The sequence below is a fragment of the Peromyscus leucopus genome, chromosome 4, assembly GCF_004664715.2.
Source record: "Peromyscus leucopus breed LL Stock chromosome 4, UCI_PerLeu_2.1, whole genome shotgun sequence".
Classification (NCBI taxonomy): domain Eukaryota; kingdom Metazoa; phylum Chordata; class Mammalia; order Rodentia; family Cricetidae; genus Peromyscus; species Peromyscus leucopus.
Window position 1 is genome coordinate 46,601,094 of NC_051066.1, and position 27,139 is coordinate 46,628,232.

General features: G+C 41.3%; 2 protein-coding genes and 1 pseudogene across 4 annotated transcripts; 1 reads left to right on the forward strand and 2 right to left on the reverse strand.

Annotated features, from left to right (window-relative positions):
* Positions 1-12,813, forward strand: Ssb (small RNA binding exonuclease protection factor La). Its single transcript, XM_028881978.2, has 12 exons — positions 1-142; positions 1,709-1,800; positions 5,828-5,931; positions 6,128-6,302; positions 7,348-7,455; positions 7,531-7,631; positions 9,067-9,138; positions 9,447-9,486; positions 11,181-11,321; positions 11,785-11,977; positions 12,083-12,208; positions 12,450-12,813. The coding sequence occupies exons 2-12, from the start codon at positions 1,735-1,737 to the stop codon at positions 12,536-12,538; spliced, it is 1,215 nt and encodes a 404-aa protein (XP_028737811.1). The 5' UTR covers positions 1-142; positions 1,709-1,734; the 3' UTR covers positions 12,539-12,813.
* Positions 11,510-11,605, reverse strand: LOC114701828 (annotated as a pseudogene).
* Mettl5 (methyltransferase like 5) lies at positions 12,539-26,314 on the reverse strand. Of its 3 annotated transcripts, XM_028881980.2 has the most exons (7): positions 25,965-26,312; positions 22,490-22,604; positions 21,881-22,062; positions 20,123-20,205; positions 14,724-14,775; positions 13,033-13,082; positions 12,539-12,641 (listed from the first exon to the last, which is right to left on the reverse strand). In XM_028881980.2, the coding sequence occupies exons 1-7, from the start codon at positions 26,071-26,073 to the stop codon at positions 12,603-12,605; spliced, it is 630 nt and encodes a 209-aa protein (XP_028737813.1). In that variant the 5' UTR covers positions 26,074-26,312; the 3' UTR covers positions 12,539-12,602. The 3 variants fall into 3 exon arrangements, with proteins under 3 accessions (XP_028737813.1, XP_028737814.1, XP_028737812.1); XM_028881981.2 differs by lacking the exon at positions 14,724-14,775 and having other exon boundaries at positions 25,965-26,314; XM_028881979.2 differs by having other exon boundaries at positions 12,540-13,082; positions 25,965-26,313.
* Positions 26,315-27,139: the final 825 nt, after the last annotated feature.

Below are 27,139 nucleotides of genomic sequence, written 5' to 3' on the forward strand. Positions count from 1 at the left end.
CGCCCACCCGCCCGCAAGGACTGCCGGGAGAGCCCCCATCTTTAAGCGCGTTTGCCTGGCCCGCGGGCGCTCGCTCGGAAGTGGAGGCGCTCCCGTCGTTGTTCTCGAGGCGGCGGTGACCGTGGGGGTCCGAATCCTTGAGGTGAGCTTCGTGGCGGCCGAGGGGGAGGTCCCGAGGCTTGTGCGCCGCGCAGGCCTCGCCTCTCCCCAGTGCGCGGGCCGCGGCCCGTGGCGGTGTGCTGGGCTGCGGCCCGAGGGGGCGCGGGCCGCGGGGAGGCCGCGGAGCGGGCCCCTGCCAGAAATGCGGGCGCCCCGGGCTCTCCCACGTGGCAGGGGCCCGGGCGGGCCGGTGCGGGAGGACGCGGCTCTCGCGGGGCCCCGGGGTAGAGGCTGGCCGCATCCTTATGGCGTCCTTTCGGTTTGTGAGCTGCAGCTCTTCCCTGGCCGGCGGAAGGCGGATGTTCCGGACCTTTCTTTAAGGGTCTGGGATGGTCGGTGCGGGTTAGACGCTACGGGGTTCTGTGGGGACTAAAAGGAGGCCGGAGAAGGGGGGGGCCGCAGTTACGGTCCCAGCGTCGCTGTCTTGGTTTTTTTTTTTTTTTTATTGTTTTTTGTTTTTTTTTGTTTTGTTTTTTTTTTTAGAATTGCCATTCACTTCCTTCAAAGCTGCTTCTGTGTGAAATTCTTTGGAAGTATCTGGCAAAACAGTTCCAAAATTGGTTAGGCCACAGAAGTCTTGCAGGGGCTTCCTAGGTCGTTTTTGTCATTGTTTGCTTTGTGAGGGAACCTAGGTCTCTTGTTGATGGTGGTAGACAGATCGGTGCCTGAAACAGTGAATTCTGAAGTGGGATATGTAGCATGACAAGCTCTTCAGTGGGTCTCCAGGTTATAAGCCAGCATTTTGAGCAGTGTCTCTAGTATACCAACAGTAACTCATCACTGTATTCTAATACTGCAGCCATCCCTGATGAGCTCGTACACTTACTTGAGTACAGTGTAGCTGGGTGGTTTATTTAGTGGAGCGCTGAAAGCTAGCAGTCAGAAGATCCGGTTTTTGTGATTTCTGGCAAACCAATATCACAGCCTCTCTTTATTCCAGGATTGCTGTCAGGCTGTGCAACAGGAAACTGGCCGTAGAGTTAACCGGGATACCAGGCACATCCTCCCTCCCAGCGCCCCCATTTAAAGTTTTTGTGTATCCATGCTCTCGAGTACCCATTTTTCTTATATTCTGTTATATAGTGACTAATCACCATACCTTTTATTTCTAACTACTTTTCATTTTTGCCAGTAATGAGTTTTGGTAGGGCAGCTGTGACTAATTTGAAAAGAAATGCAAACTCCACCAAACAAATAGTACTGAGAGCTATAGGAATATGTGGACAGGCTGTAATATTGATCTGTTTAAAGCTAAACATGGTTGAGAAGTGGTTAAGTGGGTAGTTTTTCCTCTCTGAAGCTTGCTTTACCAACTCCATGAAGGTAACAAAATAGAAGAGGAGGCGTGTGATTTACTGAAAGGAATAGCAGGTTGTTGGCCTTAAGTTTCTTATCCATAATACAGGGTGTTGCTTTTTTGAGATATATGAGAATTCATAGGGAAACACCCTGTAAAATTAGAAATTCTTGAAATTTAATGAAAGAGTGGTGTAATTTTTAATAGTTCTCTTTCTTACCTGTTATATAAAAAATAACCTTTTTCTTCCAGTGTGAGAAATTTTACAGATAGCCACAATGGCTGAAAATGGAGATAATGAAAAAATGGCTGCTCTGGAGGCCAAAATCTGTCATCAGATTGAGGTATGATTTCCTGTGTTGTTAAATTGCAAAATTATATGTTGCTTCAAAAGAAATGTAGGGCCTTAAGATGAAAAATGGAACATTGAATGTCAGTATGTGGGCTTATTTAAACATTTGGCTTAGCTTCAATGTGAACATAGTCATATTATTGGGGTCAAGTTGGGAGACTCGAGAATTACAGGCGCACCCCCCCCCCAAAAAAAAAAAAAAGAAAAGAAAAGAAACAGCCTAGACAGAAAGCCACCAAGGAGAACTCTTAAAAGATTGTGATAAGGATGCTCTCCACAATTGATGGCTTCTGGCAGGGGTACAGGTGGGGAAGGACTCAGTTTCTTTAAGGGGCTGGCCACTGGGAGTTTTACCATGCTTCATTGAGTATAGGGGCAACACAAACTGGACATATTTCTTCCTTTTTTGGGGGGGGGGATTAATCGTAAGGGTGGGGGTCGGGCCTGGGAGGACTGGGAAGTAAATGTGATCAGGGTGCATGATGTGAAATTCCCAAATAATAAAGTTACTATGTTGGAACAAAAACAATTTACAGACATTCCAAAGGTAACACTGCAGACTAGTGTTGCTTTATTTTTGAGACATGGGGTCTCATAACCATTTCTCCAGTTCAATTCCCAAGTCTGTAAAACAGAGAATGGAGGTAATATTTATAAGATGATGTGAAGAATTAATGAAGTGTCTAATATCCAATAAGCTAGCATAAAATTCCATGGTAAAGTACTTGTCAAATAATAGTTTATTCTGTCCAGTTCTTTTCAAAAAGTTAGCATAACTTTAGCAAAGTATGTATTTTCAAAGTTCTGTTAGGATGTCAAATTTAGGCATGATGTTTAGATTGAAGTGTTGTAACAGTAATGGCTGTGTGGGAAATTGTTCATGAATTGTGGTCATGCTATGAAACATTGTTGATGGTGTGTTTTTTGCTTTTGTTTTGCGTCTCTTACCTGTTTTTGTTTTAAATTGTACTCCTTTGCCATTTAAATTATCCTGCTTTATTTTTCTTTTATTTTCCCTTTCTTAGTACTGGGGATCAAACTCAGGAAACTTAGGCATGCTAGGCAGGTATTCAACCAATAAGCTGCGTTTGTGGTCCCCATGTTAACTTTTTAATTACTTTCCTTTATGTGCATTGGTGTTTTGCCAGCATATATGTCTGTGTGAGGGTGTTGAGTCCCCTGGAACTGGAGTTACAGACAGTTGTGAACTGCTATGTGGGTATTGAGGATTGAACCCAGAACCTCTGGAAGAGCAGCCCATGCTCTTAACCTCTGAGCCATCTCTCCAGCCCGTTTGGTTTTTTGAAAAAATTTTTTAGTGTTTTCTTAATTGCAGAGACAGTGATATTTGCTCTCTTTAATGCTTAGAACAATAACAAAGCTGTTGTAGAAAAGAATAATGTTCTTTCCACAGCCTGCAGCCTCAGATCTCTCCCTCTTGAGATATTCAAGGTTAAAAATCTTTCACACTGAGTTCGAGGCCAGCCTTGTCTACAGAGCGATATCCAGGACAGGCACCAAAGCTACACAGAGAAACCCTGTCTTGAAAAAAACAAAAACAAAAACAAAAAAAGTTTCATACTTCATGTTCAAAATAATGTTTTTATTTTTAGTTTACTTTATGGGTATTTTGCCTGATATATGTCTGTGCGCCATGTGCTTGCCTAGAGCCCATGGAGCCAGAAGTGGACATTAGATCCCCTAGGACTGGAGTTATAGATGGTTACGAGCTCCCATGTGGATGCTGGCAATTGAACTTGGGTCCTCTGTGCTCTTAACCTCAGAGACATCTCGCCAGCCCCTAAAATAATGTTTTGTTTTTTAACTTTATTTATTTTCAAGAGAAGTATGAAATTCACAGTAAGATTACTCAGAGATTTTCTAAACATCCCCAACTAGAATAGTGCATAACAATTTTCCCCCTTCCCCCACCAAACATGAGATATGTTTTTAGGGAGTAAAGTTTCTTGTCATCATAATACACCATTAATCCATTCATCTCTAATGTGTAGAATCTTTTAACTGGAACAGTTCTATGATGGATGTTCTTCATCTAAATCTTAGTAAACAGGGCCTACAGGTCGTTCTCCCCCCACCCCACCCCCCTTTTGATACAGGGTCTCACTGTGCATCCCTGGCTGTCCTGGGAAATCTCTATGCAGACCAAACTGCCAAACTGGCCACAAACTCATAGAGATGATCATCTTTCCTCTGCCCCTTAAGTGCAAGATTAAGAGCATGAGCCACCACACCCAGCCTTTTTTTTAAATGGTGTATGTGTCTGCATATGGTTATGTGGACTTCAGAGGTCAGCGGTGTCAGATCCCCTAGAGCTAGAGTTACACTCTGTCCTGAGCCAGCTCACTAAGGTGCTAGGAATGTAACTCAGGTCCACTCTTAAGGACTAAGACATCTCTCTAGCTCCTCTACTGGTTTCTTTAAGATGGAATTCCTAGGAGGAGCTACATTGGCTCGAGCTATGTCATTTTATGCTAGTTTAGTTTTTGAGACAATCTCTCCCTATGTAGTAGTATCTGCTGGCCTGGAAGTTACTTCATAGAGCAATCTGCTCCCAAACTCATTCCACCTGTTTCTGCCTTCCTTGCACTAGGATTAAAGGCATTTTAGTTTAGGCTTCAATTAGTAATGATGTTAGACTTTTTTGTGGGGTTTTTGTCTTTTGCTTTTTTGATACAGGGTTTCTCTGTGTATCCCTGACTATCTTGGAATTTGCTCTGTAGACCAGGCTGGCCTTGAACTCAGAGATAGGCCTGCCTCTGTAGCTCAAGTGCTGGGATTACAGGTGTGCACGACATGTGGTACATGTTTGTATAATTTTCTAAAGTGGCTAGGTATTTTTAATCCTAGCACCTTGGGAAACAGAGGCAGGTGAATCTCAAGTTTCAGAACTTCAGGGAAATTCTGCCTCAGATTGGTAAATGCAGAAGTGATGAACATGAACCACTGCACCTAACTTCCCTTTTAATTTACAGGAATTTTTGTTTTTTCTTTTTTCCTTTTTTGAAGACTTATTATGTATGCAGTGTTTTGCCTGCATGTATGCCTGCATGCCAGAAGAGGGCACCAGGGCACCAGATCTCATTACAGATGGTTGTGAGCCACCAAGTGGTTGCTGGGAATTGAACTCAGGACCTCTTGAAGAGCAGTCAGTGTTCTTAACCTCTGAGCCATCTCTCCAGCCCCGAATTTTTGTTTTTTTCGAGACAGGGTTTCTCTATGTAGTCCTGGCTATCCTGGAACTTGCTCTGTAGACCAGGCTGGCCACCATCTCAGGGATCCCCCTGCCTTTGCCTCCAGGGTGCTGGGATTAAAGGTGTGTGTTACCACAGCCTGGCAAGAATCTTGCCTAAATATGTTTTACTTTTTTCATTCATGTTGCTTTTGACATTCCAAGTAGTCATACTTGGGGTTTTTTGTTTTTGTTTTTCATTTTGTCTGGGGATTAAACTCAAGTTCAAGTTCTCAATCTATTTTTTCCATGTTGATTAATAAAAAGGGTTTGTTTGGGTTTTTTTTGGTGGTTTTTTTTTTTTTGTTTTGTTTTTTAATCACTTATTTGCTTTTATATGCATTGGTGTTTTGCCTGTGTGTATGTCTGTGTGAGGGTATTGGATCCTGGAGTTACAGTTGTTAGCTGGCATGTGGGTGCTGGGAATTGAACCCAGTTACTTTGGAAGATCAGTGTTCTTAACCGCTGAGTCATCTCTCCAGCCCTGAAAAGATATTTTTAATATCTTAGATCTTTAATTATATTTGAGACTTTATTCTAGTAACACATTTATACTAGCTCACTAGCATTTTAGTTTTCTCTTTATTGGTTTGTGTTATACATGTATTATAGTTTATTTAGGAGAAATGCTTCTTAGGTCTTTTAAGTTCAAACATACGTTTTTAAAGAATAGAACTGGGTAGTATAAAGTAGTTTTCAAAATTTTTCATGATTGAACTCAGCATTATACAGTGCTCTAACATCTGAAATACATTGTAATTATTCACAGTATTATTTTGGAGACTTCAATTTGCCACGAGACAAGTTTTTAAAGGAACAGATCAAATTGGATGAAGGCTGGGTACCTTTGGACATAATGATAAAATTCAACAGGTAAGACCTTTTTTTGTTGGTTTGTTTCCATTTCTAAGGATCAAACCCAGGAACTTGGTCCTGTGCTATCATTGAACTGTTAGTTTTGGAGCTAATAAACCCAAAAATCTTCTAAAAGTCGTCTTAAGTTTTCTGTTATTGTTGATAGCTACTACTAAATCTGCTTTTACAATATTTTTATGTATGTACTCTTCAGGCTAAACCGGCTGACAACAGACTTTAATGTAATTGTGCAAGCACTGAGCAAATCTAAGGCAAAACTCATGGAAGTGAGTTCAGACAAAACTAAAATCAGAAGATCTCCAAGCAGACCCCTTCCTGAAGTGACGGATGAGTATAAGAATGATGTAAAAAACAGATCTGTTTATATTGTAAGTGGCTCTTCATTGCATTTCATATTACTTTTATTTAGAAGGAAAATACATGGAGTGAATAAAAATAAAGACTCAGAACATGTTTGGCCCATTACTGTATTTTTTTGCAAGTGTACTTTACTTCTAAACTTTATCATTGTTAATGTTACATTGTTAATTCACATATGTTCAACTTTGTCCTGTTAATAGCTGAATTCTGTAGTAATTTTCATTAGTTAATTTATAAATACATAGAAAGCTTTAAGCACAAAGAGGTAGATTGTATAGTATTATGTACCATTGCCACACTTCAGTTCTTACCATGTAAATAATGTTTTGTCTTTGCTCCAGCTGAGTTATTTTGGAGCAAATCTCAGGTGATTAACTTTATTGCACTGGAGAATAAGGTTGCTAAACAATTAAGAGAAGGGACAGAAAGTTAGATGATGGTTGGTCTTTGGTCTTGGGGGCTCTGCCACCCAGCTCTCAAATCACACATGGAACCTCATTATTACTTATGAATGCTCAGCCTTAGCTTGGCTTAGTTTCTAGCCAGCTTTCCTTAACTTATCCCAACTACGTTTTACCTCTGGGCTTTTCCTTTTCTCTAACATCTGTAAATCTTACTCTTATTCCTCCTCCTCTGGCTGCTCTTTCCTCTTCCCCTAGTTTTCTCCTTCTATATATACACTGCCAAGCAGTCCTGCCTTGCTATTGGCTGTTCAATTCTTTATTAGACCATCAGGTGTTTCAGACAGGCAAAGTAACACAGCTTCACAGAGTTAAACAAATGCAACATGAACAAAAGTAACACACCTGAAAATATTCTACTACAGTTAGACACGTAGGTTTCTGGCTTCATTTCAAAACAGAATAAAACAGAATTTATAGCCAGGTGATAGTGGCGCACACCTCTATCCCAGCACATGGGAGGCAGAGGCAAGTGACTCTGAGTTCAAGGCCAGGGCTGTTACCCTGTCTCGGGGAGGGGGAGAGAATTTATTCTGGCGAGAGTTGTTTACCCAGGAGTCATTATTTGTACTTCTTTTTCCACTTCTCACAGAAAGGCTTCCCAACTGATGCAACCCTTGATGACATAAAAGAATGGCTAGATGATAAAGGTCAAATACTGAATATTCAAATGAGAAGAACATTGCACAAAACATTCAAGGTATGATTATTTGATATAGGCTTTCTAGTTGTAAAATACCGCTTTAAAGAAAATGTCTTTTTTGTCCTTTTATAGGGGTCAATATTTGCTGTGTTTGATAGTATTCAGTCTGCAAAGAAGTTTGTAGAGACCCCTGGCCAGAAGTACAAAGACACAAGTCTGCTAATACTCTTCAAGTAAGTCTTTTTGTTTATGTTTCTCAGACCACATGATTATTTGGAATTGATACAGTGGGATAAAGTATAAACAGCAGCATCCCCTGTACAGTTAGTGCTATTTTCAGTGTGCTCTAGAAATAGTGTTTGTTTGGGTGATTATAATAGTCTTTTGAGACCTTCTGCCTTACATGGATTCTAGTGATTGAACTCAGCTCATCAGTCTTGTGCAGCAAATGTTTTTACCTACTGAGCCATACCCTTGGCTCCCAAGTTTATTGTTTACATTTTGTGTATATTTTTGTGGGGGAGAGCACATGCCATTGCACACGTACGGAGGTCAGAAGACGACAACCTGACAGAGTTGATCTCCTTCTACGTATGGGTCCTTAGGATCAAACTGTAGCCCCAGCTGTGCTGAAACTGGCTCTGTAGACCAAGCTGGTCTCAAACTCATGTAGATTCACCTGCCTTTGCCTCCCGAATAAAACTTAAAAAAAAATGAGGATAGGGCTATGGAGATGATGTAGTCACTAAAGTATCTATCTGCAAACAGAAGAATCTGGGCATGGTGTGGCACAGACAGGCCATTGCTGGAGCTCAGTGGCCATTTGCTGATCTATAGGTTTAGTGAGAGACATGTAGGGCTGGGTAGAAAAGGTAAGGTGGGGGTTGATAGTAGAAGACACTTAACCTTTATCCTCCACACATACAATACCACAAGGGATGGCTAGGCATGGTGATAGGTGCCTGTAATGCCAGTACTCCTATAGTCACAGGTGGGAGGCTGAAGCAAGCAGAGTTGAAGGCTAGCATGGGCTGCATAGTGAGAGCCTGTGGAAAAACTGTTGAACTCGACCATTTTCATGAAGGTAGTCATGGGGTCATCGTATCCTTCTTTGTATTACACAGCTTGTTATTTGATGCCAGCTTTTATAGCATGTGCACTTGGTAGAGTGTGTGTGTGTAACTTCCGTAGCATGAGTTTTTAGGTGATTGTGATGGCAGGAAATGTATGTAACTGCTGGGTGGGGCAGTGCATTCCTGTAATCCCATCTCTGTAGAGGCTCAGGAAGGATGATTGTTGGTTTGAGGCCTGGGCTACATGGCAAATTTCCTGGCTAGTGTGTAATAAGCAGTAAGACCCTGCCTGACTTAAAAATCCCATTACCCACCACCACCACCACCCCTCCAGTAATGTATGGTAATCTTTGTGTAGCTGGGATTTCAAATATTCAAAGTAATTTTTAGCTGGGCCATGGTGGTACATGCCTATAATCTTAGCCCTTGAGAGACAGAGGCAGGCAGATCTCTGAGTTCAAGGCCAGCCTGATCTCTACATAGTGGGTTCCAGGACAGCCAGGGCTACAGAGAGGAACTCTCGCTTGAAAAAAAACAAAAAATAATTTTCATTCTCTTGTCTTTATGAACTTAGTCTGTGTTTTGTATTTTTTAGGGAAGATTACTTTGCAAAAAAAAATGAAGAAAGAAAGCAGAGCAAAGTGGAAGCGAAGTTAAAAGCCAAACAGTAAGTCTGTTGAATTCATGTGACAGAGTTGAATTTCTTAATGCATTGAGGAATTTAGCTAGTGGTTCTGGGATGAGCTGAGGATGAGCTTTGAGCTGAGTGGTAATGGGTCTGTCTGTATTGATAGTGAAATGTTGGCCTCAAGATACCTTGATAACCTGGAAGCCATGTTGCTGGTGTTGTAGAATCAAAAGAGTTTAAGGACTTGCTTTGATGATTAAGTGGGTTGGTGGTAGTTATCAAGATTATTAGAATTCTTATGTAGTTAAGTTTAAACATAATTATAATCACAGCACATTTATTTTTAGAGAACATGAAGGAAGACACAAGTCAGGAAGTACTGAAACAGTAAGTATTGATACCTAATACATGAGAGAATGTCTTCTTGAAGTTGGTGTGTGTGTGTACAGATGCATGCCACTGTGGTTGTGTGGATGTCAGAGGACGGGTTGTTAAGCTTGGCAGCAAACACCTTTACCTGCTGGCCACCTAGATTTTATTATCTATAGATAAGGTCCATGTTAATTTGGCTGGCCCATAATTAGCTTTGTAGACCTGTTAGGTCTCAAACTTGGAGAGAGCCGCCTGTTTCTGCATTCCAGTTGCTCAGACTAAAGGTATGTCCCACTATACCCTGCTAAAATAACTTGTTTAAATATATTTTTTCTATTTTTTAAAATAATTTATTTTACATCTGCAGTTTCCTCTCCCTCTTCTCCCAACCCCTCCCCCATCTCCCCTCTGTTCCCACTCCCCCAATCAACTCCTCCTCTTCTGTTTTAGAAAGGGCGAGTCTCCCATGAGTATCAGTAAAACAGCATATCAAGTTGCAGTAAGACCAAGCACCTCCCCATGTATTCTGGTTAGTCAAAGAGACCCAGTATGAGGAGTAGGGTCCCAAAAGGCCGTAAAAGAATCAGAAGACAGCCTCTGTTCCCACTGTTAGGAGTCCTTCCTCCACAAGAGGACCAAGCTACACAATTGTAACATATATGCAGAGGGCCTAGGTCAGTCCATGCAGGCTCCCTGGTTGTTGGTTCAGTCTCTGCGAGCCCCAGTGAACCGTGTGTGTGTGTGTGTGTGTGTGTGTGTGTGTGTGTGTGTGTGTGTGTGTGTGTTATAATTTTTTTTTTTTTTATTTTGTATGTGTGTTAGGTACCCTCGGATGCTAGAAGAGGGTGTCCAATCCTCAAAATGAGTGGCATAATGTTGCTAGGAACTGAACTCAAGTCTTTGAAAGAACAAGAAGTGCAATTCCTGGCTCCTCCTCTGAGAATACTTTTTTTTTATTTGTGTGTGTATGTGAGAATGTTTGCCATATGTATACAAGTTCCTGGGGTGGGTAGAAAACAGTGCCAGGTCCCCTGGACCTAGAGTTAAGGTGATTGTGAGCCATCTGAGCTGGTAACTGGGTGGACTGGAGGGGTGGGAAGTGCTTTTTTGTTTTTTTCTATGGTTTTTTTCGAGATGAGTTTCTCTGTAGTTTTGGTGCCTGTCCTGGATCTCATCCCTATAGACCAGGCTGGCCTCAAACTCACAGAGATCCCCCTGGCTCTGCCTCCTGAGTGCTGGGACTAAAGGTGTGCACCACCACCGCCCGGCCGTGGGAAGTGCTCTTAACTCCCATGCTCCCTCTCTAGCCCCCTAGAATGAGTTTTTAAGTTATGAGAACTTGACTGTGTACGCATGTGTGGTGTGGGAGTGGACCCTCAGTCCCCATGGTACCCACACCAGGTACACCATGTGTAAGGACTCTAGCCTTGTGTAAGGACTTCTTAGAGAATGTGTGTAAGTGATTCTACCACTGTCATTGCGTTAGTGCTACACAATATTATTAGCAGATAGTTATATTAAACTATCACCTTTAGAAGAAACTAAATAAAGCCATTGCAAAATAGGATGGCAAAGAAAAATACACTGTTATATTACATTAAAATAGCACTGACATCTGTGTTTTCCTTAGTAGATATAGAATGGTGTGAGCCATTTTGGTGAGCTTGCCTTTAAGGAAACCTTTTGATGGTCTTGTATTATTTTTATAGAGATCTCTAGAAGGAAAGATGGGATGCTTACTGAAGTTTTCAGGTGACTTGGATGACCAGACCTGTAGAGAAGATTTACACATCCTTTTCTCAAATCACGGTGAAATAAAATGGATTGACTTTGTCAGAGGAGCAAAAGAGGTTTGTGAATATCTTTGTCCTTATTAGCAATCAGTTTAAAGTCTAAAGAATGTTATCTGTTAGAAGAAAAAAGTACTAGGAATGGTCTTTTTTAAAAAAATATTTAATAAGAAAGTATTATAAAGCATGTTGATTAAAATGGTTCCTACTTAGTCATTTACTTTTGTCTTTAAGTCCTTTTTTTCCCAAGACAGATGGGTAATGTGCTAACTTTGTAACAAGATTTGTAGGAGGCACATGTCATGAAAAGGCATGATGAACCAAAAAAATAATAATAATAGTATAAATAACTTGGTGTCGTTGACTGGAGTTTACTTTCAAAGCATTCCTTCCTAATATTCAGTAAGATGCATTGAAAATAGTAATAACAGATGTGCTAGGTTGGGGAATAGCTTTGAGTAAAGAAATTGTAGATAATTTGACTACAGACTGAAGAGCAAACATTATTTTTCTCTTTGTGTAGGGAATAATTCTCTTTAAAGAGAAAGCTAAGGAAGCACTTGAGAAAGCCAGAAGTGCGCATAATGGTAACCTACAATTGAGAAACAGAAAGGTGACTTGGAAAGTACTAGAAGGACATGTGGAAAAAGAAGCAATGAAAAAAATCATGGAGGATCAGCAAGAATCCCTAAACAAATGGAAGTCAAAAGGAGGAGGTCATTATTCTAATTTTTCATTAGTAGTTGGTTGTTTTGCCTCATCTTTGCTTGAGAAAAATCTTTGTGATGTTTTTGACTAAGTTCTCAATCTTGTTTCTATAGGCCGCAGATTCAATAAAGGAAAGGGGAAGGGAAACAGACCTGCCTATGCTGGGGCACCCAAAGGGAGAGGACACTTTCAGGGAAGGAGACCCAGATTTGATGATGATGACCATCGACGCGGTCCAGGTAAGTCTTTCTCAAGGCTTCTGGGAGTGACATATGTACTTGATGGGACATTGTTTTGTGCATTTATGCTGTTTGACAAGTGAGAGGCTAGTTGGAAGTCTGTACTCAATGAGAAAGAAGAAGCCTTTTTCTCTGAAGGGAAGTTGCTAATTTTTTTAAGTAAGCTATTATTAGTAATTGTAGTCAATATTAATACAGCAGTGGTTACATTGAATTTAACAAATTATTTGTGATTGTATAGGACCAATGAAAAGAGGGAGAGACGGAAGAGACAGAGAAGAACCTGCATCAAAACATAAGAAAAGAGAGAATGGTGCTAGAGACAAGTAGTTTAGTAACAACATTTTTATTCATCTTAGTTAGATTTTAAGCTGCTTTTTGTCTTCGGAAGCTTTTAAAAAGAAAAGCGAATTAGGTCCACTTCAATGTCCACCTGTATAAAAGGAAAAAAATTTTGTTTGTCTTTTTGTTGTTATCCAAATGAAAGTTTTTTAAAATGTATAGTTCTGTTTGTGTTTGGATGATTCAAATATGAAAAGGAAATTGCCTTTGTAATATGAGAATGTATTAGTACAAACTTGTAAAATATATGCTGTATAAAAATAGCCAACCGTTTATTATTTTTTTTCTTTTTTTGCTCTTAAAACTTCACAAAGAACTTCAACTAGAATATTGACTGCTTTGAGTATGGGCTCTTTCCACAGTTAACTTGTCTAAATTCTCAGTCTGGCTTTCTATTTACCCATGCAACTTGCTAAGAGTGGAAAGAGTTATTGCAAAGCTTTTGAATACTGAATGTACACAGGCCACAATTGGGAACTTACTGATTTCTTTTTATGAAAGTTGTATAATGCTGGCAGGTCATATCGAAGCTCTGTAAAAATACAAGCCAAACATTCACCTTTAAAGTGTTAAATGCTGATACGCATAACATTTTATAGTCATCACTTGGACATATTCTCTCTCAGATACTTACGTGTCAAGTTGTGCATGGTGTTCCTGCTGTTTTGATCACTTACACCACAATTTAAGGTTATGGAGAATAGTTAAAAGAATTAACAAGTGGGGAGCGAGTCCTATGAAAATATTATGTATCTATAGCAGACAATATTATGGTATTCATGCTTCAGAAATTTCTTGTCCACATTTTAATAATGCTTAGTCCTAGTTATTTTTTCCACTAACAAAATGAGAGCCCAGTTCTCACATTGCTTTCTAATTTATAACATAAATTCTCTATACTTTCACTATTGACTATATATTCACTACAGTGATATGTTCTATAGAGTCTAACCCTACATACAGGTCATAGCTCTCTATAATGTGTGATGAGGTCATCTAGGAATCTCATTTAGCTGCCAACTAATTCTGTATAGGCTCTGAGGTTGTTAAAGCTGATGGTGTGAAGACCACTTGTGGAGTAACAAAGGTCTGGATTAGTATACCATTGGGACTATTATAAAGAGCTCTGTTTACGTAAGGGACGATAACACCTAATATGACAGGAAGACAGACAGGTCTTTATGAACAATCTAGGTAGATGCTTTAACACCATAGGACCAATTCATGGTAAACTCATGGCTAGGCACGGTGGCATGTGCCTTTAATCCCAGGACTGGGAAGCAGCGGCAGGTTCAAGGCCTAGTCTACATAGTGAGTTTTAGGACAGCCAGAGATACACAGAGAAATCATGCCTCCAGAAAAATAAAAATGCTCCTTTTATTGCACATTTCCCCTGTTTTCTCTTGTGCATGCTAAGCAAGCACAGTACCATACCCCAGTCTTTATTTTAAGCTTCTCAAAATTACTTGGTGACTTTTCTAATAGTTTTCCTGTTGTGATGTTGGCAAACTTGGTCAACGTTGTAAAAAGGGGGAAAAAAGGCATCTCTTATTCCAGTGTGGATGTTTATATTCTGTCTCCCATCAGAAAAGGAAAGGTTGGTGGTGTTCAGTGATTTATCAGTCATAAATCACTGGCATTTTCTTTTCCTTGTGTAGTCTTGGCTATCCTAGAACTAACTCTGTAGACCAGGCTGGCCTCAAACTCACAGAGATCTGCCTGCCTCTGCCTCCTGAGTACTAGGATTAAAGGTATGTGCCACCACCGCTGGGCAATCGCTGGCATTTTCAAATAGTGGATTTCACAGCAGTCCTACCATGTCCAGGCCCATGTTTTTACTCGTCAGGGCCTGGACAACCTAATACCATTGTTTTGTTTGTTTGTTTGTTTGTTTAGAAAATGCAAAAATAGAGATGACACAGGTAAACCTTGGTTAATGTTTACCCTGAGTTTAGTGCATTTCCAACCTACTACGGAACTGGATAACATTCCATAGTATTTGGCCTTTTAAATAATTAGGCTTGTACCTGGGTGATGGTGGCTAATGCCTTTAAATCCCAGCATTTGGGAGGCAGAGGCTGGTGGATCTCAAGAGTTCCAGGACAACCTGATGTACAGAGTGAAACCCTGTCTTGGAAAAAAAAATAATAATTAGGATTGAGATAAAGCTTACCTGCAATAATTTCTATTTTGATTTTCCATTCTGCAGCTTTCTTTTGAATATGCTAAAGACAAATAATATTTTCATGAGTTGATATTAAGATATGATCTGCTAATGTTTGAGATTAAAATTTTAAAATTTTCAATAAAATTAGACTCAGAAATTTTAATTATATGCACACTTTTAAAAACCAGGAATAAGGGGCGGTGGTGGCACACGCCTATAATCCCAGCACTTGGGAGGCAGAGGTAGGCGGATCTCTGAGTTCAAGGCCAGCCTAGTCTCCAAAGCGAGTTCCAGGAAAGGCGCAAAGCTACACAGAGAAACCCTGTTTTGAAAAAAACAAACAAAAAATCCTATTCTAAAAGGGCTGGAGAGATGGCTCAGAGGTTAAGAGCACTGAATGCTCTTCCAGAGGTTCTGAGTTCAATTCCCAGCACCCACATGGTGGCTCACAACCATCTGCAATGAGATCTGGCACCCTCTTCTGAATACATAATAAATAAATCTTTAAAAAAAAAAAGCCGGGCGGTGGTGGCGCATGCCTTTAATCCCAGCACTCGGGAGGCAGAGGCAGGCGGATCTCTGCAAGTTCGAGGCCAGCCTGGTCTAGAGTGAGATCCAGGACAGGCGCAAAGCTTACACCCTGTCTCGAGCCAACCCCCCCCTCCCCCAAAAAAAAAGCTAGGAATAAAGTGATCTTACTGTTTAGCATCTGAACCAAATTACGTAATTGAAAACTGAAATATCCATCAAAAATCTGTAACACAGTGTAGCTTTATTTCATTAGGGAGTAACAGTTCTATGTCCACAGGCCATTCAGTGGCAGGATGGTAGAGAAAAGCATGGTGTGGAGCCAAGTCTTTGGAAGTGCAGTCCTTCTACTTAGTACCTAGTTATAGCAGCCCTGGCTAAATTATTCATTCTGGACCTATCTCATTTTCCTCATCTGTTGAACGATGTGATTTAATCAGAATCAAGTGTTCTAAACAGTGCTCCTACACAGTACCAGAAACACTAGCTATAAGTCTAAATTCTTGAACCTCCTCACATCTATGTATAGTACTCCAGAAAGGTGAGACAGATGTTGAAATTTGGTATCACATACATTTGGGCCATATTGGTAGTAATGTGTCATTTGTAATTGTCATCAAATTGATAAAATACTTTCCCCAATAGTTTAGGTTCAAAAATTTCAAATATTAAAACTTTTTGTCTATTAATATGTGTGTCATTGTCCCCCGTCCCCCGTCCCCCCCCCCCCCCCCCCCCCCCCCCCCCGCCGCCCCAAATGAGTTCTGGGTGTATTTCCTTCCACTGAAGATCAGAAGTTTAGGGGCTAGAGAGATGCTCAGTGGTTAGGTGCATTTGCTGTGTAATGGTGAAGACTGGAGTTAAGACCCTAGTTCCCACAAATGCCTCTAACTATTTACAAGGGGACAGACAAGATTGCTGGGGTTGGCTGGCTTCTAGGTTTTTTCTTGGAGAGCTCGCTTGAAAGGGGTAGAGGGAAGTGTTAAAGGAGAGCGGAGCATTCTCTTCTGGCCTCTGCACACATAGCTGTTGGTCCTCCCTCCTCCCCTCCCTCCTCCCTCCACACAGCTACATAACACAAGGCTTTAGATAGTTACTTAAAACACACAAAAACCATGTTGGACTTCTGTAGGATATAGACTTTAACAAATGATGGTATTATAATTTCGTGGGATCTTAGGACCCTTGACAAATTTGTGAGGAATGGGTTGTGACACTGCATTGAATGCTAAGGCTGGTGAGATTCTATCACAGCATATGGTTTGCTGTGGTAGAGATGTAAGAATGAGTGGGGTAAGTGGGATTAACACCGAAAGCTGTCCCAGGCTTATCTCTTCCACTACTCTGTTATGTCTATGAGCAAAGGAGCAAAAATTCTCCCCATGCTGCATGAGGTTTAAAAAAAAAAAAAAAAAGGCTGGGCGGTGGTGGTGCATACCTTTAATCCCAGCACTCGGGAGGCAGAGCCAGGCAGCTCTCTGTGAGTTCGAGGCCAGCCTGGGCTACAGGGTGAGATCCAGGACAGGCTCCAAAACTACACAGAGAAACCCTGTCTCGAGGAAAAAAAAAAAAAAGATTGAGGCACAATCTACTTTTTAAAAATTTGTTTTCATCAGTTACATCAAATCTATGAACAGCAAGTCAAGTACTTTTAATGAACAGTAAAGGACTGTCTTAATATTTGAAGAAAACTCATTCTTCCTTCCCAGTGTATACAATACTCACCAGATCAATCACTTAAATTGGTTACTTTTCTAAAGGAAATATTTTTTCCCTAAGTGAAAAGCTTAATTAAATCTGACAAAATAATGCTTATAACTTCCCCCCCACCCCCCATGGGGGGAATGGCAATACCAAACAGCAAAGATGGAAGTAACTAAATTATATTTATTTTTAAGATTTGTCTTGTACCACATGTGCCTGGTGCCCTCAGAGGCCAGAAGACAGCATTGCATCTCCTGGGACTGGAGTGACTGGAATCATCATGTGGGTACTAGGAATTGAACCCAGGTTCTTTGCAAAAGCAAGCAGTGCTATTTATTAACCATGAAGCCATCTCTCTAGGCCCTCTACCATTTTTAGGGGTGTGGGTGTGTGTGGACATATGAACATTGAGTACAGGTATATTCAAAGGCCAGAGGCATTAGATCTCCTGAATCTGGAGTACAGACTTGTGAGCTGACTCATATTCTCTGCAAATGCAGCAAGTATTCTTTAACAACTGAGTCACCCTCTCCAGCCCGATGAGGGTTGATTTTAATTGTCAGTTTGACATGCTCTAGAATCCCTCGGAAGAGATGTCAGGGATTATCTAGATTGTTTGCCTGTGGGTAATATTCTTTGTTTTTAGTCATTTTAGTCTGTTTTGCCTATGTGTGTCTGTGCTCTATGTCAGAAAAAAGCATCAAATTCCCTAGTACTGGAGTTAAGGATGGTTGAGAGCCTCATATGGGGTGCTGGGAATTGAACCTGGGTCCTCTGCAAAAGCAACAAGAGCTCTTAACAAGAGCTGTCTTTCCTGCCCCCAGGAGGATTGTTTTATGTCAAAGTGAGAAGAGAGCCCAAGCCTGTCTGGGCAGCCATTCCCTGAGTTTGGATCCTGAATTGTTTAAGTGTAGAGAACAAGCTGGACACTGACAAGCAGGCATTCGTTCTTTTCTCCTGCTCCTGTCTCTAATGCTTGAAGTTCCTGCCTTGACTTCCTGCTAGGATAAACTAAAACCTGGAATTGTGAGCTAAAATAAACCCTTTCTCCTCTAGGTTGCTTTTTGTCAGTATATCTTATGATAGCAAAAGAAAACGAATAATGCAGGGATTGAACTTAGGTTGACAGGCTTACTGGCAAGCACCTTTGTTGGCTGAGTCTTTTATTGACCTACTTAAATTTTTTGAGACAGGGTCTCATGTATCCCGGTTTGCCTTGAAACTCCTCATGAAGCAGAGGACCTTGAGCTCATACTCCTTCCTGTCTTTACTTCTTGAATGCTGGAATTATAGGGGTTGTACCACCAACTTTATGCTGTGATGGGACGCCTTAAATCTAGGGCTAGGGCTCGGTGAGATGGTCTGGTGTGTACAAGCCTAGGCTTTTTTTTTTTGTTTGTTTGTTTGTTTGTTTGTTTTGATTTTTCGAGATAGGGTTTCTCTGTGTAGCTTTTGTGCCTTTCCCGGATCTTGCTCTGTAGACCAGGCTGGCCTCGAACTTACAAAGATCCGCCTGGCTCTGCCTCCCAAGTGTTGGGATTAAAGGCGTGCACCACCACCACCACCACCACCACCACCACCACCACCGCCCGGCTAAGCCTACCCTTTTATAATTAAAGATGATCTGAAATTTATCATCCTCCTGCATCCATCTCCCAACTGCTGGGGTTATAGGCATGTACCAACAAGTAGTGTTACGCCTGTGCAGGGGCTATTAGATTACCATGTACCCCAAATGTACTCCGTTGACCTGGATTTCTTTTTGCTGTGGGTGCATGTGTGTACATGTATATATGTACATGGCATGTAGAGGTCAGGTGGTTCTTTGTTTCTTTCTCATTTGTTCTTTTTAGACAAGCGTGGGTGAAGACAAGGAGGGTGGAAAGAGGGCTCCGCAATTAACAGCACTTGCTGTTCTTCAGAAGACCTGGGTTCAATTCCCAGCACACTTGGCAGATCACAACTATCTGTAACTCCAGTTGAGGGGATCTGATGCATTCTACTCGTCTGTGGGCACAAGGCACACATGTTGTGCACAGACATACAGGCAAAACACACATAAAATTAAAACATCTGTATATATGCAATTTCAGGTAAGAATAGTAGATAACAACTAGCAAATTAAATATGTCAGACACAGATGTAAGTATTTCATAAATGTGCCACATATGGACCTAAGTGTTTCATAAATATTAACTTATTTAATCCAGAAGAGTGTACAAAGTACAGCTTGTTCTTACTTCCCAAGAATATAGGGTCATATAGTATAGATGCTGGTACTGAAGCTGAAGTGCCTTGGCCAGGATCACAGCTAGGATGCAGTGTTTATGTGTTAGTCCAGGGTACGCGGGGTCAGTGTCCTGAATTACATCTTGTACCTGGTATTATAGGTGCTATATGCTGGCAGAAACAATAATGGAGGTCTTTTTCTCTAGCATCTTGTGTGGCATGTGTCTGAATATTCTACAGCACACGTGGCTCTAGAGATCACATTTGGGTAGTCTTCCTTGGCAAGCAAGCCAGGCCGCTGCCCACTGAGCCATCTCACCAGCCTAGGATAGGTGGTTTCTGAACTCAGACCTATTTTGCTTTAGGCCATGTTTTTAAAAATCGACCATTGGGAAGCCAGGCAGTGGTGGTGCACGCCTTTAATCCCAGCATTTGGGAGGCAGAGCCAGGCGAATCTCTGTAGCCTGGTCTACAAAGAGAGTTTCAGGACAGTTAGGATTGTTTCACAGAGAAACCCTTGTCTCCAAAAATCAAAACAAAAAAATTCAACCCTTGGGCCAGTGAGATGGTTCAGTGGGTAAAAGTCGCTTGCTGCCAAGCCTGATGGATCCAAGATCCTCAAGGTGAAGAGAACTGATTCCTGGGGGTTGATCTCTGACTTCCACATGTGTGCCCTGGCACATGCATGCTCACATACATATTTGAAAATAAACCAGTAAATAAAAAGAAAATATGAATTTTAAAATATATATACACACAAGCATATATGTTGGTTTTTCAAGATAGGGTTTCTCTGTAGCCCTGGCTGTCCTGAAACTTGCTGTGTAGACCAGGCTATCCTCAAACTCTTGAGATCCACCTGCCTCTGCCCATCAAGTGCTGTGATTAAAGGTGTGTGCTACCACTTCCTGGTTAAAAATAACAAGATTATGATTTAAGCTTACTTCTCTAGTTGAGGATTTGTGTAAAGAATATACTGCTGTTCTTGCCATTTCCAAAGCAGTCTTCAGAAAAGCCATATCTGTCCCTGTGGAGAGAAAAAAGAAAATTCCTATTTATATTATGTATTTCTTATCAGAGTAGATTAAATGAGTAGGAATTAAGTAGCATTTTTTCCAAACTCCAAAGTTTCTACTTCAAATACGGCACCAATAAAATATTCTGACAGAACAGTGGCTGGAGCTCAGCTCAGCAGTTAAGAGCTAGTTTGCTCTTTTAGAGCATCCACATGGGAGCCCACAACCATCCATAATTCCAGATCCCAGTTTACAAGTAACTGACATCTTCTGACTTCCTCAGACACACAAAGCTACACACAAACATAGGCTAAACCCTCATAGACAAAATAATTCTAAAAACCTTAAACAAAAAGGCTATGGGCTAGCAGGGCTGGAGAGATGGCTCAGTGCTTAAAAGCACTGGCTGCTCTTCCAGAGGACCCAAGTTTGATTCACAGCAAATGTAGCAGAAGTTTCTCTGGTCCTACATGGCCCCACGGTTCTGTAGCTGTTTATAAAATAATCACTCAGAGGCTTATATTAATTACCAACTGGATGGCCTATGACAGGCTTCTTGCTAGCTAGTTCTTTCATCTTAACCTATTTATCTGTATCGCCATGTGTTCTGTGACTTTACCTGCGTCCCATTACTTGTTGCTCCTTGGACAGCAGTTCGGCATCTTCCCCTAATCTCCTTTCTTCTCGCATTATCTCTTTTTGATTTTCCTGCCTGGCTCCATCCTGCCCTGCCATAGGCCAATGCTGCTTTAATTACTAACCAATGGGAACAGCATATAGTCACTTCGTACAAAAAGACACCCTACAGCAGGCATCCACGAGGTGGCCCGTAACTGTCTAACAGTTCCAGGGAGCCAATGTCTTTGCCTTTTTGGGTACTGCACACATACGGTGCAAAGACATTCAGGCAAAACACCTATATACAGAAGTAAAATAAAAATAAATCTAAGCTGGGTGTGTCGGCACATACTTTTAATTCTAGAACCCAGAAGGCAGAGGAGGGAATTTGAAGCCAGTCAGGTCTACACAGTTCCAGGAAAGCCAGAACTACATAGTAAGACTCTGTCTCAAGTAAGTCTTTAAAATAAAATCTAATAAAACCAAAATTAGGCTGTTTGGTTAGAAAAAAATAGGACTAATGTAAATTTTAATATTCTAAGTGACTTAGAGGAATGATGAAGAATTCAAAGTAGTCACAGTAATCTTAGTGGTGTGGTGGCTTAAACTGCATGTTTTTTTCTTTTTCTCGCTGACTTCCTATCTTGCCCACAGTACACATACAACCACAGTAAATCCCTATGGGCATATTTTGAAACTCAAAGGCATTAATAACAAGTTTTAGAAGCTGAGAGTATCTGGCTTAGTGATGGGTAGCATATGTTCAGCATGTGTGAGATCCCCGTTTTAGTACTTTAGTTCCCACAAACAAAAACAAAAATCCAGTTTCTAAAAGAATATGTTTTCAAAGTTTCATAAGCATGGGGATGAATCAGATCATTCCAGTTATTAATCAGAAATGATAAGATACATGAACACAAATCTATGAAAATAAAGATTAAAGTTTCCAATCAAATACGAATTTTAATAAGTAGAAAAGTGATTGGCTAATAAACAGTAGTAATAAAATCACTTAACCTAGGTCACTGCTCTATAAATATGTGGATTTACTGCATTTTTATTACTAACCTTTGTTATTTTTGGTTCCAAAGGGAGGATTCATAATTACTGTATCAAATAATTTGGACATTCTGTTTGATAATGAGTGCACATCACACTGGATCATATCAACATTTGTTAATTCAAATTCTTCCACGTTCCTATTAAATATTTCCAATGCATCTTCATCTATGTCAAATCCAACACACAACCTATAAATATAAAATAAAAAAGACAACTTACAAGTTCCTAGTAAAAAAGTTCCTAGTTATTTTACCATGCAGTTTTCAACCCAATTAACAAAGTTTTTTTTGTTTTTCTTTTGTTTGTTTTGTTTTTTAAAACAGAGTTTCTCTGTGTAGTCCTGGATGTTCTGGAACTCGCTCTGTAGACCAGGCTGGCCTCAAATGCACAGAGATCTGTCTGGCTCTGCTTCCCAAGTGCTGGGATTAAAGACCTGCCCCTCTGCCTGGCTTGATTTCTTTCTTAAAAGTAAAGTTTTGATCTTCAGCCTACTCAGAATGTACTCAGTATCAAGTTCTCACCCTACCCAGAGAGTCCTATGATTACAGTGCTGCAGATCCTATATACATTTACTGAAGCCGCACCATATCCAAATAGCAAAAAAGGATCACTTACCCTGCTCCTAACATGGCGGCCCCGATGCTAAGTACTCCACAACCACATCCTAGATCTGCAACCACTTTATTTTCAATGTCATCATATGTATTATGGATTGTATAGAGCATGCATGCTAAAAACAGTAAAAATCAAATAGAATATTAGTCAATAAGCTAGCAAATGTATTACTAATGTCTAATACAAGTGGCTCTAAAATAATGTCCTCCCCCAGCATATAACTCCAGATTATTTGTTTTCCAGTTTATTTTTTAAAGATGCAATGTAATAACTTGGTATTTAGGAAGAGGGGCCAGAAAGGAAGGTAAATACACCAGTGGTTCCCAAATACTATAGGACTGTGTCAAGTTTCTGCTAGTAATGCCAAGACTGGAAACATTTCAGAACATCTGCTCGACACAGATACATAGATGCAGTTTTCCTTTGATGCTGAGATGTGTTGATGAAAGACTAAGTTTATGAACGATTAAATAAGTCTACCATTCTTGGTCAAAATATAAGTTCAGTGACCCTGTATTATGTCTCCAAAACTATTTTGAAATTTTACTGATCTGAGGCTGGCAACATGGCGCTCAGTGGGCAAAAGTACTGGATTCAAAGCCGAACAACCCAAGTTCAATCTCCAAGACAGATATGGTGGATGGAAGTAAATAACCAACTGCCAGAAGTTCTCCTCGGATCCTAATGAGGACCAAGACTTGTGCAACCCCCAATAAATAAAGGGCACAGAACTTATTTGTAGTATGTTTATCACCAGAATATGGGTATCACAAACTTCTACATCCACAATATAGACTTAGAGATGCTGTTTTTTTTAATTTGTTGTTTTGCCTACATGGATGTGTACCATGTGTCTGGTACACACAGAGGCCAGAAGATACTGGATACCTCCTGGGATTAGAGTTACAGACAGTTGTGAGCTGCCATGTGGGTGCTGAATTGAACCCAGGTCCTCTAGAAGAGTAGCTAATGTTCCTAACTGCTGAGTCATCTCTTCATCCAAACTTAGATGTAATATCAATAGATGCACATATTCATAACCTATAACAGAGACCTGATAATAGAACAGTGATCAGGGCAGAAATAGCTGAGATTACATAAAGTTATTAAATATAAGACTCTCAAAAATACAGTATATTAAACATGAATAACACCATCAATTTTTCCTTGTGTATATCAGAACTCAAGAAGGACTGCTAGCTCTTCCAGAGGACCCGTGTTCAATCCACCGCACCCACATGGTGGCTTACAACTGTCTGTAACTCCAGAATCTGACACCCTCACACAGACATATACGCATGCTAAACACAAATGCACATAAAATGAAAATAAATAATTTAAAAACAAAGAAACTCGCCAGGCGGTGGTGGCACACGCCTGTAATCCCAGCACTCGGGAGGCAGAGGCAGGTGGATCTTTGTGAGTTCAAGACCAGCCTGGTCTACAGAGCTAGTCCAGGACAGGCTCCAAAGCTACAGAGAAACCCTGTCTCGAAAAGCCAAAAAAAAAAAAAAAAAGGGGGGGGGGGGAGGCTCACCACCATGCCTGGCTTTCCCTCAAAGAAAACAAAGAAACTCTGTCTGGAAAAAACAAAATCTAAAACACCAACCAAAAAAAAAAAAAAAAGAATCCATAGGGCTGAAGAGTTGGCTCATTGGTTAGGAGTACTAGGTTCCATTCCCAGCACCCACACATTGGTTCATAATCTCTGACTTCTATAGGCACCAATCACATAAGTGGTACCCATAGATACATGCAGGAAAAAGTTATAAAATAGTTAATAAAAATTTTTTAAAAACCAACTATGGGGGGCTGGAGAGATGGCTCAGAGGTTAAGAGCACCGGCTGCTCTTCCAGAGGTCCTGAGTTCAATTCCCAGCAACCACATGGTGGCTCACAACCATCTGTAATGAGATCTGATGCCCTCTTCTGTGTACATAATAAATAAATAAATCTTAAAAAAAAAAAAAACCAACTATGGAATATTTGATTACTGTTGCAGGTACTTTGAAACTCTTACGAGCACACTACAAACTAGGTGTGAAAGAACTTTTTTTTTTTTTTTTTTTGGTTTTTCAAGACAGGGTTTCCTTTATGTAGTTTTGGTGCCTGTCTTTGAATCTTGATCTATAGACCTGGCTGGCCTTGAACTCACAGAGATCTGCCTGCGTCTACCTCCCAGTGCTGGGATTAAAGGCGTGTGCCACCACCACCCTGCTCAAGAACTGATATATTTACTTATTTATTCATGTATTTATTTGTTTTGAGACAAAATCACTGGCCTGGCTGGCCTGGCTATGTAGTCCAGGATGGACTTGAATTCACAAAGATCTATCTACCTGCTTCTGACTCCCAAATGCTGGGATTAAAGGTATCTTCCACCATACCTGGCCTCTAATTTTTATTTTTTAAAAATTAGATTTCATGACAAAACCCTATAACCAGAAGGCTGTAAGAAGGTACACTGAGAAAGCCAGGGACTTGCTTGGTAGGTGGCTGGCTCATTCTGTACTGTTCTTACCCTGCACGCATTAGAACCTGAGTTCAGATCCCCAACAATCATGTAAAAGGCCAGCACTAAGGGGAACAAGACAGGATGGTCTCTGAGGCTTGCTGGTCAGCCTTTTAGGCGAAGGGGTAAGCTCTAAGTACAGTAAGACCCTGACTCAAAAAAACCTATGGAGAGCAACTGAAGAAAACACCCAGTGTTGACTTCTGCCCTCCACACACGCAGACACACAAATGCACACTAATACAGAACAGAGAAAACTGGTCTTAATCTGAACACAGTTTAATGCAAATCTTTGGTTGCAGCTATGACAATATTTTAGAGTTAAACACATGTATTCTCCATGAGTTTTATTGGCAGCTTATGAACAACTATTTTGGAATTGAAAGATTTTCCCCTTGCAGGTATTTCCAAAGGAATTTGGTTTTCTTCCCTGCTACTCTGTAACAAGTGTCACATATGAATGGATTCTGCTGTGTTCTCTCCTACATTTTCAGTATCTATCTTTGGCATCAAGCAAGAGGCAATTTGTTAAAATCAAAAGGCACCCTCAACTTTACATAAGCATGTAACTGTGGTTTCTGTGTCTACAAGACAGAGAGACACAACACAGGAATCCTTGTTCTTGACGTCAGTAAGTAATTTATCCATATTAAGCAAATATTTAGTGAGCTCCTAACTGGTACCAAGACTCTGTAGACACTGAAAATTCAGGTATGAACAAGACTAACAAAATTCCTTGATCCTAATCGTTTACAGCGTGATGAAAGAAACATAAATAAATAAAAATAAAAAGCTATGTGACACTCAGAAAAACAGTAAAAAGATAGCGTGGTAGAGTTGGGCGGGTCTGTACGTTGTAATGTCAAAAACCTACTTCTCTAGAACATCGTTAGATCCAAATCACTACTTATTTTCATCACGAATTGGGCAGGAATAACCCCAGACGAGGGCACATTGCCCTACCTGCAATGTGCGGCCTGGTGGGATACTGTTCTAGAAGTAACTTGGGTTTTTCGAATCCGTCCACTTCCTGCAGGCGACTCTCTAGTTCCTTAAGCTTTAACTTCTTCATTGTTTTTATTTTAAAGTTTGGGCTCCGAGGGCTTCACAGCACAGGACCTGCAGGGAAATCTACCTAAGCGGACCTCTCCAGGGGCGCAGGCCGGGGGCGGGCAGACGATTTAGGATTCAGCGAGGGAATCAATCCCGGAGACCTGCCGAGGATCGCCGCGCCGCTCGGGCAGCGCAGGGCTGCAAGAACGCCTGTCGCACCCCTAGACGTCCGCGCGGGCCCTCCCGCAGCGCCGGAAGCGCCACCACCGCGCACGCGCACACTCTGCCGACGCCGAGCGGCAACCTCGGCCCGGCGCCGGGGTTCCGCCTGCGAGCCATCGGAAGAAGCGGCCTTCGTGGGCGGTCGCGAACCAGCCTCGACCTCCCCTCGGAACGCCAGCTTTGTCTCGAGCACCGGTAGCCGTCCAAAGCTTGGGGAAAAGGGTTGAAGGCCAGTGTGACCCCATCTCTGTGTTGCTCTCAAGTCTCAGAAAGTAGCGATCTACACCCACTTTGGCGACCTTCTCCATTCGAATGCTCGGCCTTAACGTCGGGTCCCTGTCCCTGAAGCATCGTGTTTCTTTTTCTTTTCTTTCCTTTTTTCTTTCTTTCCCCCTTTCTTTATTCATTCTCTCTCTCTCTCTCTCTCTCTCTCTCTCTCTCTCTCTCTCTCTCTCTCTCTCTCTCTCTCTCTCTCTCTCTCTCCCTCTCTCCCCTCTCTCCCTCTCTCCTCTCTTTCTTTTCTTTTTTTTCCGAGACAGAATTTCTCTGTATAACAGTCCTGGCTGTTCTGGATCTCGCTCTGTAGACCAGGCTGACCTCGAACTCATAGAGATCCGCCTGCCTCTACCTCCTGAGTGCTGGGATTTAAAGGCGTGCGCCACCGCTGCCCGGCCTGGCATGGTGTTTCTTAACAGTGATGTCAGTGAAGCCAGAAGCAAAGAAAAGTCAAAAGAGAGTTAAAAGAAGGAGTACGTCAGCATGGGTAGCATGCATTTTAGTCCTAGGACTCAGGAGGATCCCTGAGTTCGAGGACAGCCTGATTTACATAGAGTTCCAGGCCAGCCAGGGCTACACAATAAACA

Excerpts from the sequence above, each read along its gene's own strand:
- Ssb (XM_028881978.2), top strand. The coding sequence starts at position 1,735 with ATGGCTGAAAATGGAGATAATGAAAAAATGGCTGCTCTGGAGGCCAAA. Across the intron at positions 7,456-7,530 it reads CATTGCACAAAACATTCAAG|GGGTCAATATTTGCTGTGTT; the intron begins GTATGATTATTT and ends GTCCTTTTATAG. Across the intron at positions 7,632-9,066 it reads AGTCTGCTAATACTCTTCAA|GGAAGATTACTTTGCAAAAA; the intron begins GTAAGTCTTTTT and ends TGTATTTTTTAG.
- Mettl5 (XM_028881979.2), bottom strand. The coding sequence starts at position 26,073 with ATGAAGAAGTTAAAGCTTAAGGAACTAGAGAGTCGCCTGCAGGAAGTG. Across the intron at positions 22,605-25,964 it reads CACCAGGCCGCACATTGCAG|CATGCATGCTCTATACAATC; the intron begins GTAGGGCAATGT and ends TACTGTTTTTAG. Across the intron at positions 14,776-20,122 it reads ACAAATCCTCAACTAGAGAA|CATATTCAAAAGAAAGCTGC; the intron begins GTAAGCTTAAAT and ends ATTTGTCTTTAG.